This window comes from Pseudopipra pipra, chromosome 5, assembly GCF_036250125.1.
Source record: "Pseudopipra pipra isolate bDixPip1 chromosome 5, bDixPip1.hap1, whole genome shotgun sequence".
In the NCBI taxonomy this organism is placed as follows: Eukaryota; Metazoa; Chordata; class Aves; order Passeriformes; family Pipridae; genus Pseudopipra; species Pseudopipra pipra.
The window spans coordinates 7,027,830-7,045,269 of NC_087553.1; the positions used below are offsets into that span (position 1 = coordinate 7,027,830).

The 17,440-nt window shown below is 42.8% G+C and overlaps 1 protein-coding gene across 1 annotated transcript in view; it reads right to left on the bottom strand.

The window, feature by feature from the left end:
• The window catches only part of NTF3 (neurotrophin 3), a 60,557-nt gene extending 44,275 nt beyond the window's left edge, over nucleotides 1-16,282 (bottom strand). The window contains exon 1 of the mRNA XM_064654294.1: nucleotides 15,988-16,282. Coding sequence (XP_064510364.1) covers nucleotides 15,988-16,005 — 18 coding nt within the window. The 5' untranslated portion in view covers nucleotides 16,006-16,282. The remainder of the gene's footprint in view (nucleotides 1-15,987) is intronic.
• Between the last annotated feature and the right edge of the window lie 1,158 nt (nucleotides 16,283-17,440).

A 17,440-nucleotide genomic window follows, 5' to 3' on the forward strand; every position in this document is an offset into this window, starting at 1 on the left:
TTTCATTATGCATGGAAAAACAGTACCAGTTTATGCAGCTCCAGCTTTTGGAAAGATTTGTTTTGCAACTAAGAAGTGAAATTGTTCTGCAAAAGATGGCAAAAGAGGGCTAAGGGTATTCATCAAGAAATTCAGTGTGTGAGCATTCTGTGTGGCTGAAGAAAGGAAGTATTGATTGAAACTGTTGGATAACTTTATATATACATATACATATTAGAGTCATAGGAGCATAAACTGGTTTGGGTTGGAAGGGACCTTAAAGATCATCCAGTTCCAACCCCCTGCCATGGGCAGGGACACCTTCCACTAGCCCAGGTTGCTCAGAGCCCCATCCAACCTGGCCTTGGACACTTCAGGAATGGGGCAGCCACAGCTTCTCTGGGCAACCTGTTCCAGGGCCTCACCACACTCAAGGGAAGAATTCTTTCCTAATATCCAATCTAACCCTTCTCTCTGTCAGTTTGAAGCCATTGCCCCTTGTCCTGTCACTCCAGGCCCTTGTAAATAGTCTCATTCCCATGAATCCAAATTAGAACTTTCTGACTTACAGATTTTGCCTTTGTATCCAGGTTAAAGTTTGAAATGATGGAAAAGCCTCAAGGAATGCTATGATGTTATGTGAAGGTGTTTAACTCCAAAGTTGCCCCTAAGCTAAGTTAAGAGATACTCTGGGGTACTTTTTTAAGAGAAGTAGGTACGCAGAAGTGAAAAATGTGAGGAAGAGATGCAATATATTTACCTCAAAAGAGTGTAGGAAAATCGAAACACAAACAAAAAAGCTTTTAAAAAAGTGGAATTCATGTCACCAATGATGGTGAGTTCACAGAACTTAGATCTGGGCCAAGGTTGGCACAGGTTCCGTATTTGTATTTTTGGAGATGTGCATTACCAGTCTCATTATTTGCTGAAGGTGTGTCGTTTGCTCAAATGTCCTTCAGGGGAAAGTTTAAAAGAAGGACACCTACACATGTAGTCATAAGATTAAAGCCAGAGGTGGTGTGAATTCTCAAAATTGAAATGCAAAGAAGAAAAAAAAAAGGAAATCTACTAAGTTAAGGAACATGAAATCTTCATTCTTGTTCTGTGTCCAGTAGAGATGCACATGTAGAGATATATATATATATATACACACACATATGTGTGTGTACATATAAATATCTATTTTAAATATATATATTAATATATACACAAGTAATTTCCAATATTTAAAGCAGAAAATACAGTGAATCAGACCATATCCAGAGACTGAACTTCTCTGTGATGGTTTATATGCTTCTAATTTCCCACGCAAAGATTTACAGGTGCTATATTTCCATTTCAAACTGTTATAAGAACAAGGTCCAAATTGACTACAGATAAATTTTAATTGACATAATATTAAAAGATTAGGATGGAGCTAATGGACTTTAACTGAAATGAAGACTGCAGTGTTAAAAGTAGCATCGGAAAGACCAAGGCAGAAAATTTCCTGTGACACAAGAGGTAAGTCTTCAAATTAATTTCTTTCATATTTTGTGCCTAAATGTGTAGTTTTCAAGATAGCTGAACAATTAAGAGACAAAGAGATACTGAAAAAAAGCCTTTGCAAAATCATTTATCTTTAATGTAATTTAGGCCTTGTTGACACTAGGTTTTGATGTTGATAATTGGCAAAGCTGGCTGGCAATGAACAAACCTGACACCTGGCTCTCTTCATACTAATCTTTCAGTCTTTCCAGATGGCAGAGTTTACTTTTGTTCCCATCTGTTCCTTTTCAATAAGAAAAAGGAAGGGAAAACCAAAATTGCTAAAACATTTTATGGCTTTTAAAAGTATCTTTGAGGTTCTTTTCAAGTCCTTTATTCTGGACCACATTCCAGTGCAAGGCTGGTGATGGCACCTACGATTATTTCCCTCAGATCAAAGGTAAAATGCTGGTTTCAGACTTCATATTTTGCCTGAGATAATTCGTCTGGATGAAATACATGGATGGAAAAACTGAAAGGGCTGGAGTCACCTCATCAGCACTTACTTGCAAAAAGCGTAGGGAAAACAAGCAAGGAAGCAAACAAACAAGAGTAGTATCAGACTTGTGATTAGCCAACATTTAATGCCATCTCACAGTAGACAGGTCAGAGAAGAATTTCAGATGAAGCTTTGCTAGTTCAGATCTGGAAAATTGTTTCTACACTGAGAAAACTTTTTGTTTGTTTGTTTGTGCAGAAACAACCACTCTCATTTCCCTGGTTATTTCTAATAGTTTCTCTGTTGAGTTCTCAGGTCTTGACTCTGGGCTAAATTTTTACTGCCTCAAGATGAACTTATTCCCTGGGGGTCCATTAGGCTTCTTCCATGTAAGTGGGGTCAGAAATAGGCCTCTGTTAAGCTAGTTATCTCCAGAGCTAGCAACTGGCTATTCAAGAAAATTTAGTAGGAGGAAAATAGAATCGGATGGATGGGAAAAGAGAAAAAAAACCCAAAGTGAAATCCATCAATGGAAATCTGCCAGGTAACCAGGAAATAATTTTGGATGCTACTTTGTAGTCTATAAGTTTCCATGTATTACTAAAAAATATCAGTTAATCAGTAAAACATTCAGAAAACAATTAGAAGAAACAAGTCTCCCCAAATAGCCATAAATATTTAGGGATATTAATAAATCAAAATGAAAATAATCAAACGCATGGACCTTACTGAAGGAAGGTTGTGGTGCCCATATGTACTCTGCTCTTGTGAGACCCTGCCTGGAATATTGCTCCATTTCTGATGCACCCAAAATAAGAAAGACATGGAACTGTTGGAGCAAGTCCAGAGGAGGCCATGAAGTTTATAAGGAGGCTGGATCACCCCCCCTATGAAGCCAGGTTGAGAAGATTGGGGCTGTTCAACCTGGAGGAAAGAAGGTTTTGTGGAGGCTTCACAGCACCTTCCAGTATCTGAAGAGGCCTACAAGGAGAGTGGAGAGGGACTTTTCTTCAGGAATTGTAGTGACAGGACAAGGGGCAATGGTTTCAAACTGAAAGAAGGGAAGTTTAGGTTAGATGTACAGAAGAAATTATTTACTGTGAGGGTAGTGAGGCCCTGGAATAGGTTGACACAAGAGAAGTTGTGGAAGACCCATTCCTGGAAGTGTTGAAGGTCAAGTTGGATGGGACTCTGAGCAACCTGGGATAGTGGAAGGTGTCCCTGCTCATGACAGGGGGTTGGAATGAGATGATCTTTAAGGTCCCTTCCAACTCAGGCGATTCTGTGATAGCGAGAAGCTGATTACACCTTTCTCTTGCCAGTGCTTTGGCACAGTTCCTGTAGAGGACCAAGAAGATTTCTAACTCCAGTCATCCTAAAAGATCATGTTGTCCTGAGGGAACTGGAAACAGGCTATGGCTTATTTCATGTGTCCCACCAAGCAGCCTGATTACCTGAGAGGACCCTCAGCGTGTTTGCATTGACCTGGCGGAGGAAGGGACCACTGTACACAGCGGGATGTATTAACATCAATCTGCAGAGTGTTTCTGGCAATCTGTTCCTGGAGATCCCTGCAATGTCATCGAAGCAGAAATAAGGCTACTTCTCCTGGTGCAGTTTTGCTAATAGATTGGAGGATCTGGAGACTCTCCATAAGCAAAGGTGCAGGCATCTTAATTTGTATAAAGTTACCTTCTTGAATTCTGTCACGGTTGCTTCTGGGCTACAGATACATCAATTATCTTTGGGAGATGGTACTAAACCTCTCATAGACCTACAAAATCATTTAGGTTTTGAAGGACCTCCAAGATCACCAAGTCCAACCAGTGCCCAATCCTCACCTTGTCACCCAGCCCAGAGCACTGAGTGCCACGTCCAGTGATTTCTGGAATCTCCAGGGATGAGGACTCCACCACCTCTCTAGACAGCCCATTCCAGTGTCTAATCATCCTTTCAGTGAAGAAATTCTTTGTGATGTCCAACCTAAACCTTCCCCTGGCACAGCTTGAGGCCATTTCCTCTTGTCCTGTTGCCTGGGAGAAGAGACCAACCCCACCTGGCTTACAACCTCCTTTCAGTAGAAGGTGATGAGGTCTCCCCTGAACCTCCTTTTCTCCAGACTAAACACCCCCAGCTCCCTCAGCTGCTTCTCACAGGACTTGTGCTCCAGACCCTTCCCCAGCTCCATTGCCCTTCTCTGGACTCACTCCAGCCCCTCAATGTCCTTCTTGAAGTGAGAGGCCCAGAACTGGACACAGGACTTGAGGTGCAGCCCCACCACTGCAACCTCTTTCTTTTGAGAAAGGGCTGTTCTCCACGAACAAGTTATTTATTAAAATATTTCTGTTGCTCTCAACAATGATACCTTTTATTTTCACTTCTTCCTCAAAGAATGCCATCAAAAAAAAATGATCTCTAGAAGTTAACTAAAGAAAAATTAAATGGGAACCCAACTGCTACTCTAAAAACGTCTGTTGCCAGTTGTCCTACTGCCATCCAGGACCGTGTTGTTGCTAACAACTGTACATGGGAAAGCACTCAATACTGTAGTAATGAGTGGCACTCAAGTTGGATGGGGGATGGTATGAAAATTTTAAGTGGAGTGGTGGAAGCCCAGTCACTTGATGAATTTAAAATTAGATATGACAGAGCTTTGAAGAATATGCTATCTGGCTGACTGGGATCTTAGAACCACAGACCATATTAGGAGATATTAGACTGTGCTAGGAGATAGATTTTGTTGGGTTTAATTCTCCAGTCCTGAGGAATTTCACTTTACCTTCCAAGCCCAGCAGCTTTCAGACTCTCTTGTGGGGGAACAACATCATGCTCTTGGTTGTTCCAGGTTAACAGGCTTCCCTGGTGTTATCCTTGCAGCTCCAAGTACCAGTTCCCTGGTCTGTGGATGGCTGGTGTCTCTAACAGCCAACAGATGGGTCAACAAGGACGCTGGGTTTTGAGCAAGGGGGAAGCCTGCCAGCTTTTTAAACTTTGGCATCCACGGGGACTTAGTTGAGATTTAGTAGAACAAACAGGGGAATGCTTTGTTTCAGAGGAACTGACAAATTCCAGCAAAAAAAAGAAAACAACAAAGAAAAGGATTTATTGCAATTTTTCTGAACAAATATACCAGTGATTTAATATAGGCATATTTTCCTCCCTCTCTGATTTTTATGATTTAGCACACTAAAAGGTTTTGGATATGCATTCATTGTTTGGAAAAAAACCCCAACAAATATGCAAATTCAAGGTTACAGACCCATTAATTTTAGTAGGATTCCCTGGGTGCAGCTGAGGGCAGAATTTGGCCTGCAGTCAGGTGGGTTTCTGTGTTTGCTCAGCTGGGGACCCCTGATTCTGTGTAAATCAGAAATAAATGCATTGGGTTCAGTGGACGTGCTGGTGTCAAACCAGACACCGAGTCAGTGAAGGCACAGTCTGAACTGGAGATGCAGAGAAAGATTAAGGCAAACAAATGAACTCACCAATGAACAATTAAACCAACAAAATTTGCTTAATGGTGGTTCAAAGGACTGATAACACTAAAAATTCATCAGCTCTTATTTCAGACAAATGAGGCAAATGAGAGCAACTTATGACAGAAATGTAAAATTAACAGGAAGATTTCTTAGTAGAGGAAAGATAGAAGAAAAAAAAAAAGAGAAAAATCACTGGACTTTAAAAACATGTCTGTTTCCCCAAAACGCAAACTCTTCCAAGGGAGACCACTCCCTATCCTAGCAGATGTGAAAAGCAGCTTTAGCTTCTCAGGGCAAGATTTAACTCCATGAAGCTTTTGTTTGTTTTTGTTTTGTTTCATTAAAATAACAAAACAACAACAAAAGCTCCACCTGAAACTCATCTCATAGTAGTATTTAGATTGTTTTACATTTCTCAGAGACTGTAACAGTTACCCTTTCAACAAAAAACTAAACATAGTTCTTGAGTATTTCAAACATAGAGAGGCAATTTGAACACAGAAATGGAACCTCTCAGCAGAGAGGAAAAAAAAATCTCTTCCCTGATTGCTTCATGAATAGCTTTTGTATTAATACATTGTTCTAAGTCCATATAGAGCCCATGTAGGAAGAAAGACATATTAAGTTAATATTTCCTAAAGGTGTTCCAATATGGTGAGATTTTTGCCATCTCTCTCCAAATGAGTTTTATTCCATAAAAGTCATAGAATCATAGAATGGTTTGAGTTGGAAGGGACCTTAAAGATCATCCAGTTCCAAACCCTGCCATGGGCAGGGACACCTTCCACTATCCCAGGTTGCTCAGAGCCCCATCCAACCTGGCCTTGGACACTTCCAGGGATGGGGCAGCCACAGCTTCTCTGGGCAACCTGTGCCAGGGCCTCACCACCCTCAAGGGAAGAATTCTTTCCTAATATCCAATCTAAACCTGCTCTCTGTCAGTTTGAAGCCATTCCCCCTTGTCCTGTTACTCCAGAGATGTTATAATACCACTCATTGCTCATCAGATGAAAATGTCTTCCCTCTTTTTTATTCATAGAATCATAGAATATCCTGAGTTGAAAGGGACCCACAAGGATTATCGAGTCCAACTCCTGGCCCTGCACAGGGCACCCCAACAATCCCACCGTGTGCCTGAAAGCATTGTCCAAACACTCCTTGAGCTCTGTCAGGTTTGGGGCTGTGACCACTGCCCTGGGGAGCCTGTTCAGTCCCCCACCACTCTCTGGGGGAAGAAACTTTTCCTAATATCTTACCTAAACCTCTCCTGACACCACTTCAAGCCATTCTCTCAAGCCCTGTCACTGGTCACCAGAGAGCAGAGCTCAGGACCTGCTCCTCTGCTTCCCCTCCCGAGGAAGTTGTAACTGCAGTGAGGTCTCCCCTCAGTCTCCTCTTCTCCAGCTGAACACACCAAGAGACCTCAGTCACTCCTCATACAGTTTCACCTCTTATTTTAAAAAAGAAGTTTATTTTGTTTGAAATCTTGAAGGATCTCACTTCTTCCAGCCTAAGTCATTCAGGTTTTTTTATGTTACTAAAGAAATTGGTGCTTGAGAGAGAACTGAAATTAGAGGGCAACTATGTGAGGTGGTCAGGAAGGGCCAGTTGGGACCACTGTGAGGGAGTCTGGCCTGAGCATAGATGCTGCTTGTGTGAGTGACAGAGCTGAGGTGGATGTGAAATACATCAGAACACCATTGTGATGACAAGATCACAGAATCATAGACAGGGATGGATTGGAAGGCACAGCAAAGATCATCTCATTCCAACCCCACTGCCATGGACGGGGACACCTTCCATTAGACCAGGTTGCTCAGAGCCCCATCCAACCTGGCCTTGGACACTTCCCTGAGAGGAAAGCAGGCACAATTTGTAGAAAAATTCCAAGAGCTGGTCAATGCAACAAAGAGCAAAACTATGGCAATCTTACATGGCCTAGAGGGAGGGCAAGGGCAGTGCTAGGAAGGGCAGGAAGAGGACAAAGAAATCAGATGCCAACCACATATTGACCTCTTCCCATTCACATTCTTGCATGTTTACACTGTCCCTGCACATATGGACATTCAGCTTATATGTGACTCCCTTCTAATCTGCAAAATAAACCTGGCCTGAAAACTGGATGCAAGACATAAAACAGGGTGCTGGTAAAAGTAGTGAGGTTGGAGCAGTGTCTGGTGACCTCACACTCCTTTCAGTTGTGTCATTGAGCAGTCTGAAAGCATTAAAGGGCAAAGCTGAAATAAAACGGAACAGGGGAGAAGGAATGGGCTGCAAATGGATAGAAAGAACGTAAAGGTTAGAAAAAAAATTTATGTAGAAGGACAGAGATTAGTTAGAAAAATGGGCAGAGAACAAGAGATTCAGAGGAGAAGAGCCAAAGATAATAGATCTAGGGAAAATCAATTCAGAGCACCTGTATTAAATTTCAGGGAGGAAGTTGGAAAAGCATAATATTGGGAATTAGCTAGCTGTGATTTAAACAATGAATTAGTGCTATATTTATTAGACAGATTTTTTTTATAGTAGAAGGAAGACAGGGAAAAGAGAAATAGAGAGTGCAAAAGTCAGTGTAATTACAGAAGGCAGACAAAGAAATGAAAGAGTTCTCCTATTTTTGCTACATCCCCTTTATTCCTGAATACTCTAGTGCCAGAAAGTTGTGAATGAAATTGAGGGAAGTCAGAAAACTGAAAAAAGTATAATTAAAAAATAGATGAAAAAGTTTAAAGAAAAAAACCCCAACATATTAACTCCTAAATGGAGTTAAGAATGGAATGGAGTTAAGAATGGAATTAAACAAAGGACAGCTTAAGTCAATTATTTGAGGAATATATTTAGTAAACAGTGACAAGGAAGGAACGTTGCTCAAGATGTTGGGGGATCCAAGTGGAATAACATGCAAATGTGTATAAACAGCAAAGAAAACCTATCCTTTCAGGAGGATTTTTTTATGTTGTGGAATTATCTGCATCATTCATTTGGAAAGTCAGTCATGTAAAACAAGACTCTGCAAATTATTTAAGAAATGAGTGGAGGAATTTTTTTTTACTTATCACAGGAGCTGAAAACATTGAAGTGAATAAATATGTTATAGCTTTTGGATATACAAATCCAGGAAAGACCACCCCCACCATGTGAAATGACATATCCTTCTTAATGGCTGTGGGTTTGTTACGTGATCCAGTGCAAGGTAAAGTTTCTCTGTTTCCAAGGTGGAGTTTATTTTCACTGCTACCTTGCAGTTTGGTTTTGTGCATACCATGTGCTAGGACTGTGTAGGAAAGTGCAGGGAATGCTACAGAAAGGACACATGGAGACATGTTTGGACATTCTTCCAGAGCATTTCTTAAATATTTCTGCCGTAGCCATTGCATCTAAGGAACGTTTTTTTTTTTTATTTTTTACCTCAACTGACTATATATTATTTATATTATTCCCCTAAGACATCACTCTTATCATTATCATTTAGGATTTCTGAAACCAATCTCATCACAGATCTCACCATTTAGTGGTACTATGAGTTTATGTCACATATGGCACACTGGGGAAACTGGTGAAATGTCTCCCTCAGATATACAAGGTCTGTATTTGATTTGGCTTGAAGCAGAAACAAAACATTGCCCAAATCCCATCTCTTGAGGGGATAGAGTCTGATTTTGTGGCAAGTGTGTCCACCTCCTGGTTGAGGCAGAAGCCACAGGAGAGGATGCTATCTTAGAACTTGTCTAACCACAGAGCTATTCAGAAGCAGCTGTTGGGTTTAAATTTCATGCTCGCAACCTGAATTCACTTCAGAGCATGGACAGGCCTTTAAAAATTCACATAGAGCACAAAGTACTTCTTCCTTCTGCAACTCTACAGTTCACTGCCAGTTACCTCTGACTATATCGATTCAGACTTCTGGCAAATGTGGGTGAATTTTTGTAGGGCACTGCCTAGAAATACATATTTTTGAATTAACTAGATTAACACTTTCTCACATGCTAACTCAGCTAATGTAAGACAAAACATGTAAGATCTATAGCAGGGGCAAACTCAAAATAAAGGAATTTATTGCTGGAAGGAGTGAAAGAGCAACTGAGAAGAAGCCCATTTATTGCAGTGGTTCCATTATGGGTGACATGCACAGTGGAAGCACAGGAAATGTTGGAGGAGTGCTGCAAATCTTTCCTTGTAGGATGCAATTCCCCAAGAGCGTTTCCATCACCTCTGGTGTGGGTTTGATGTAGATAACACAGAAGGACCTTGTTCTACAGAATCTGTATATTTACATGGTTAGGAAGTGGTGACTCCCTCTGGAGTACCAGCAGACCGGTAACGAGCCATGTACACTGGTTTCCCAGCACTGCCTGATGGAGACATGGAATACTCTGTTATCCTTTCCATGTGCATTGAAATGCAACCAGTGCATTACTTCTCTGAGCCACAGGTAACTCCCAACAAACTTTGTTTCAACATGTTCAGACACAGAGTCTTCCCCAACACACCAGCATCCTCATTCACACACATCTTCATCACACATTCCCTCAGACAGAAATTTTGAACACCAGCTTAGAAGCCAAATTGGGAAAGACCCTTTTGCCTGTGCGTGAAAAGGTGAAGAGAAGAGAGAGGCAGAGAAAGATAAGAGAGGGAGGAGTGTATGGTCCTGCTCTGACCTTTCAAATGCTTTCTGCCCTGAAGGAAAGGGCCACCTTGCTTAGTTTACTTGGACAATGTGAAGAAAGGAGACTTAACTGAAGTGGGTGCTTGAGTGTGGTATTTCTTTTAAGGGAAGTATAATCTTCCTTGAGGCTTTCTGTGGGGGAGTCCCTTTCCCCTATGGACATGATACAATCAGGAACATAGCTGTGTGTATTCCCTCTAGCACTCATTGCACAACCTTGAAACTACTCCACATCCACCCTTATGGCTTCTCTCTTCACACGCACATCCCATCTGTCCCCTCGGAAAGTGCCTTATCCCCACATCCCCCACCGACAGATGCACGAACACCCTCCCACACAGGAACAGCTGCCATCCACCTCTGTCATCCCTGCCCACGCCACTCTGCTCTCCACTGTCCACTCCCAGTCACCACCAGGGGGGACACATGCATGGCCCTGCACCAGTAAACATCTGCAGGGACACCCAGATGTCCCAGCCCTTGCAAACACATTTCTCTGGCTGTGTCGTGGCTGCGAAGGAGTCCAGGCAGGCACAAACACCCCCCACACAGCTCAGTTGCTCTCGCTTTGATCCCCTTCCTGCAACAATCCAGAAGGAATTGTACCCATCAGTCCCTTTCCCTTTTCTCAGCCAGCTGGCAGGTTGATGCCATGGTTTGGTTTTTATTTTCCCAGAGGCCAGGCCATCACCCTGGGTCACACTGGTGGCAGTGGGCTGAGCAGGCTGTGGTCTGCGGTTCATACAAGTTGAATCCCGGTGTCTGGGACTGCATCTCCCCCTCATGGACAAATGCTCCACTGTTCTTCCACCTTCGGCCTGCCATGATGGGAAGTTCACTCCCACCACAGGAGAAAGGTGCTTTCTGCAGACAACAACCAGCTGCAAGCACTGCCAGGAAAACTATCCAGCTGGAGAGCTTGTGCTGGACTCCACAGTGGGAAACAAGTGTAAAAAAACTAGGACAATAGGTTCCCTACACAACCCATGGCTACACAAACACTAATTGTCTATTATTTTACAACCTGCTTATCTTTTTTAGCAGGAATGGATCCTTGGAATAAACAGGAAAGGGACCCATAAACCACGATCCATGTGACTGATGGTATGCAAGGTCTGGGCTCAGAGGCTTCAACTTTTAAGCTTAGAGGTTCTTTGTGATCGGTCTGACTTCTTCCAGTGCAAGTCTCCCAGGATTACTCACAATCTTGTGACCAGCTATGGGTGGAAATGAGCACTTTCCTACCCAGTGTGGGGCAGTACTTAAGAAGACACTGAAGCCTTAGGCAAGCTGGACAATTTGAAGATGCTCGTAGAACACATTTGAAAAACAGATGCATTTGTTTTGAAGGGAAAGAAGTTCTTAGTGTTTCTCTCTCACACCCAAGATGTATCCTATGTTTTCAACCTTCAACCAATTGCACTGCTTCAAGCCATGGATAAAGCTAGTCCTGTTTCCTTTGACTGACATCTGTAGTCCTTATGCACACTTCAAACCAATGGTTGTTCATCCAAGAACCTTGTTAACTACCTAGTAGCCCTGTTAACTTGTCCCAGAGAAATCTCCCTGCCTTTTTGTGCCAGCAGCACTGAAGTTTTAACTCACAAAAATAAGCTACATTAATATGCTTCAAAATGAAGCCGGTTTAAACATTGTAGTTAGACATACTAGGATTTTCTCAGGATTATTCAGCAGTTTTTCACCAAAAAAAAACCTGCAAAAAAAAAAATCTCTGGAGGAGCGTCTGCTTACTGTGCAAGTCAAGCAGAAGGCAAGCACCTCTAGCACACGTTCGGTGCTACCCACGCACCAAACCATTTTCTCGGTTAGTCATCTTTCCCTACCCTCCTTCTAAATGCAAACATTTCTTTCTCAGCACTCATGAAACTCACCTCTGTGCTGTGCCTTACATAACTGATTTCGACACGGAGCGTTGTGCCACAAGCGCGGTGGACACGTGATCCTCCAGTCAGCCTCTGAAAGCCATCTTACCCCCCAGCATGGCTGCCTGGGTGGCTGTTTGGAACTTCAAGGCCCTTGCAGCACTCCAGGACACTTACAGGCCCCTAAAGGGTTTCAGCTTCTTCCTGCGTTGTTCTCATCTCGTGCTCCCCTCTGCAACTCCACCAGTCGCACAAGCACAGCACTCACTGGGCGTATCTGTCCCCGACCCTCACACAGAACCAGCATCCCATATATCCATGCACTTATCGTCAATGACTGTATGGATTTACCTGTGCCTCTTGCTTTCTCTCCCCTTGCACTGAACTCCCAGTCTGCTCTCATTCTGCATGCACGTAGGGCCCCTTGTACACTCAGCCTGCCTTAAACTAAGAGGCAGATAACTACAGATGGCTTAAACCATCATAAACTTTTTCTCACTCCTCATCACTCTTCCCTCCCCCATAAGCGGTTTTCCTTCTCCCAGGCCCCACACCCAGGTCTGCAATCCTCACCTGTGCTTCCCTCATTTATTCAGACCATGCTGTGTGCACAAATCTCTCTTATCAGGCACAACTTTTCACTCCTTTCACCTTTCTTTCCACAGCCCTCGCGAGCAGGCACGGGCTGACAGGTACCTTCCTCCCTTACACACCATTGTGTGTCGACCTACGCTGAGCTTCTCACCCCTTGTAACATGAACTGTCATTCCCATTCACTTCCACTTCATGCTCTACAGCTCCCAACTCCACTCTCCTCCCCACAAACTTCACACTTTACTTCTGACCTTAGAACAGCCATGTGGCTTATACAGCCCTCCAGGTAGTTTTCCCTCCCATTCCTTCTCCTCCCACCCCTTGATATCTTTAGTCATTTCTCCACAAGCACATTTGTTCCATTCCCTCTTGTTGTTTCACTTAGCCAGTACCTACCACAGAGATATAAACACATTTGCTACGTCTGTTGTAACAGAAAATTGCTCTTTTATTTTTTTTGTGTGTGTATGTGTTCTCCTCCTCCCACAGTCTTCACATTATTCCTCACTCACCATTTTTGGGCTCAAATGATTTCCCTGTAACATATTGCCAGTTCTTTCCCTGTGTTACTCCACCTGCCCAGTCAGGAGGCATCCTCTGTTCTGCTGACCAAACCACTACTGCACCATTGCATTATTTCCTCTCTTTGCCTACTAAGCAATAATATCCTAAATCTCCTCTCACCCTCTGCTCTTTTGCCCTGTGTCTCCTCTAAACCACCTCTTGCTGAGGCATCTTTACAGAAAACCCAGCTCTTCATTTCTTCCTCATTCATGCCTCCTACATTCCTTACTTTTTCCCCATTCTCATTCTTCTCAACACCTGCCACGTCTTTATATTCTTGTTCACCCTGCCCCTATGATTTCCACTATCTTGAATTTCTTCACAGCACCTTCCCATGGCTTTTTCTTCAGCTCCATCTCTCCCTTGTATTCAGTCAGCACACTCCAGCAGGTTTCCAACCTCCTCTGAAATTTCTCTAATCAGCTACCCCTTCTCATAGTTATGGGACCCTATATCCCTTTCCCCTCATATCACCCTATCTCCATCCAGCTCATTTTTTCCTCTGCATTCCTGTTCTCAGCACATTTCCACCACCATGCAAGCCTCCCCTTTCATAGCACCTTCCTTGTAAACACATCCTCGTATCTATTTCTTGACAGAATCAAAGGTGTCTCCTTTTGACGCCCCCCACGAGCATCATGTAGCCGATTATTTTCCATACCTCTCTCCAAATAGCCAATAGTTCACATTTTAATTCCTCCTCCAAACATCCTTTGTGCCCTGCGCTTTCACCTTTCTCCCTCCACTCCCACTCCATACCCAACCTCCCCCTTGCAGACCCTGGCACCCTTGTTTGTCCCTTTCATATCCTCACCCTGCCTCCAGTCTGTACCTTTTGCCATCTCTCTCAAGTGTTACTTCCCCTTCCGAGCTTCTACACTTTTTTCCACCCACAAAGATCCTCTTTTTCCAGTTGACTTGCAGCAGTTTCCTTTTTGAGTTGACCACCTTTGCACAGCTCACCTGCCCTTATCAGCCCGACGCACAACAATAATACATAGCACCTTATTCCTGATACATCATACTTTCCCTTCAGACTCCTTTTATATATCTTTATATGTAAAATTTCATTTTTCTTTCCCTGGGAAAAATAAAAAAAAAGAAAAAAACAAACAACCCACAACAGAGCAAACCAAACAAAACCTCTGAAACCTACTTATTTTGCGTGCCTCAACATACAGCACCCTTCTCCACAAAGCACTCCCCTCCTGGCTCTGCTGCTCCAGCCTCTTCTCCCCGTGTTTTGGGTCCACCACCTGCAATCATGCCTAATTTTCCTCCCCCCACCACGCTCACACACAGAGCTCCTGGTACTGACACGTGTATCTAAGACCAGTCTTTTTACTACTAGCAGCTGGAACCATGCTGAACTCCCTTCCATTCTCTGCTGCTTTTGTCTGCCTTGACACAAAGCAAGGCTTTTTTTTGCCTTTTTTTTTTTTTAATTATTATTAGATTTTCCTTTTTCTTACATCCCATTTTTAGGTGTTTCTTGCGCCACTCCTCCACTTACAGGCTTGCACAGATCAGGTATTTCTGTGCATGAGAATGTCTCTCCTATTTGTCTGGATATTTTCCTGAAGGCACAATGTAAAGGCAAAACTTTACATACCATTTCCACTCCTCATGCAACAAATCACACAAGCCTGAGAGCAAAGAGTGCTTTCTGAAAGGTTGTAGCTCATAACAATTGCCTGGACCATATAACACACATCCCTGTCTATTTAAAAAGGGGGGAGGGGGGAGAAGCAACCCCCCTCACACTCACAGAGTCATCTCTAAATAACTGGTTTTGCAATATAGGAACCAGAGAATGTGCACATAGCAGCCCTATTCAATCCAAAATATCCATCTCTCCAGATACTGCATATTTATAGTTCAGGAGATAGGACCAACACAGAGCTTTCCCGTTTATTTTAATGAAGGATTAAGAACTGATCAGAAAACTATCTGAACCATTCAAGGACTTTTTCCCCTCTTGGCTAAGAGCAGTTTGGTGTCTCCATAAGGACTCGCCAGTAACTGACGCTCTAAGCTGCATTTCAGCTGTTTAGATGAGAAACAGCTTTCTATTTTGCTCTCTATATGTGCGTCTACGTTGATTAGTTGTGTGCTGCATTCCTAGAAGGAACTTACCAAACGCTGGAACCTGCAGCATAGGAATAGTTTCCCTGCCATCCTAGCACAGAGTGAGTGTTTCTTTTCCACCTAGACACAGATGTGCAGGGAGTCTTTTGATCTCCAGTTCCTCGCAGAGAATTTAGTGTTTGGGTTTGAGGAGAATGAGGACTGATTCAGAGGTCGTGAATAGGGTTTCCAGTGTCTGGCACGCACACACACAAAAAAAGAAAGCTCCAGTGAAGCTGGTTACCTGACACAGACGAGGTCTAGAAATTGGGAATTTTGACTTTGCTTGTCAGGGGCTCTAACTTTGCCGGAGGGCGAGCGTGCTACGTACTGAGGCTGGTTCTTGCAAACCCACGGTCAAGACTTTCAACGCCTTTTGTTATATCTGAACTTGCTCATTTCCCTCTTAAAAAGAAGAATCTCCTTTGCTCTTGCCTCTTAAATCAGACTCCTTTAGCACCTTGTATTTCTCCTCTGCTGTTTTCTTGCCAGGGACCCTAACAACAGCGTGAGGAGCCGCAGGAGAGGGGAACCTCAGGACTAAACTGCAGGGCAAGTAGGGGTGGGGGAAGGAGGAGGCACAATGGGAAAGGCAACATGTGGGACAGATCTACTGCTTACAAGACCCCCACCTCCTCCCCATTATACTTCTTTAAAAGACCCCTCTCCCCCCCTCTCCTCCCCGCCCTCTTAGGACCCTATTAGAAAACGTCAAATTTCCCTTACCGTGGTAGGAGTAACCATGGCATCCGTGTGAATGTTTCCAGAAAAGTCGACATGAAGAGAAAGGTGGATGTAAATACGTTCATTCAAAGTCCCAAAGTTGGTCTGCTTGGGTTGTGCAGAGTTACTCTATGGGAGAGGAGCCTTAAACTCTGAGTCCCGTGAACATAATCTGCTCGATTATAACAAACCAGCTCAGCCAGATGGCTCTGTGCTCCGTGGATTAACCCCTTTATTGCCACACTCTGCTTTCTCTACCTACCTCGCCTGGCTGGGGAAATTCAGAGAATAGGGCATTTTTTTGAAAATGATAAAACTGTCGTAAAGGTCATTTTCCCCCTAAAAAAACCATCTTGTACCTATTTTCTTCTTTTTTTCTTTTTTTTTTTTTTTTTTTTAATCTGATTGACGGTCTTATTCCTCTTCCTGGCAAAATCTTTTCATATTATTAAGAACAGTATTAGCACCAGGGAACATTTTAGAGAATTCTTTTGTTAAATCATAACCATCTCTTCCAGACTGCAATTCTCAGAAGATGAGTATTTTATTGCAGGAATGTCTCTGTGTTTGCACTCTAATGGTCCATGCACTCCCCCCACCCCCCTCTCCCCCATGCTCTCTCTGTCTCCCACATGCACACTGACACACATGCACACATTTTGCTCAAATTGCCAGCATGTGTTGCTATTCTTACCCATATTCAGAAGTCATTATAGGACATGTAAAACAGGTGAAATAGAGACACGGAACTAGAATGCCATAAGCTTTCTCACTCTGGTTCCTCTTTTTATTTTCTTTTTTTTTTCTTTCTATCATTTGTGAATCTCAGACAAATTTATTTCTTTGCTCAGCATTTCTGTCAATGAAGTCACCCACCATGACACAAAAATAAGTGTTGCAAGAAATATCCACTGTTAAGGACAGGCTTTAGGATGTATTTGTGTCCATTCCTCCTGTTTTGACTTGCAGATTAGTCCATTAAGTAAAGGATGGGAAGTGCCAAAAACATGGAAAGTTCATCAGCAACCAGCAGCGACTGGTTTTTCAAACTTTTTATTTAGAGTGATCACTCACAGAGATGGCTGATAAATTTAGCTGCATGCCTCAAAGTCTCCCTCTAAATTTACATGCTTAAGTCATCTTCTGTTTGATTCAAACATAATTGAGCAAGTCATAACCAAAAGAACGTGGTCATATAAGATGTGATACAACACTTTAAATCTTAAGGGTTGCCAGATTGTTTCCTTAAAGAATGCTTCCTTTACTAGCTAATGGAGTTTTTTCCTTTGCTATTTAACTAAAGAATTTTTCCTTTCTCCCCTCCCTGTGTAAAGATGATTGGCCCTCTCATTCTGCCAAAGCATTGTACCATCTTCTTTAAGACATTTCAATCTACCTAGAGAGTCGTCACAGTTTTGTTGAAATATTTTCCACCATGGATTGAAATATGGATGAT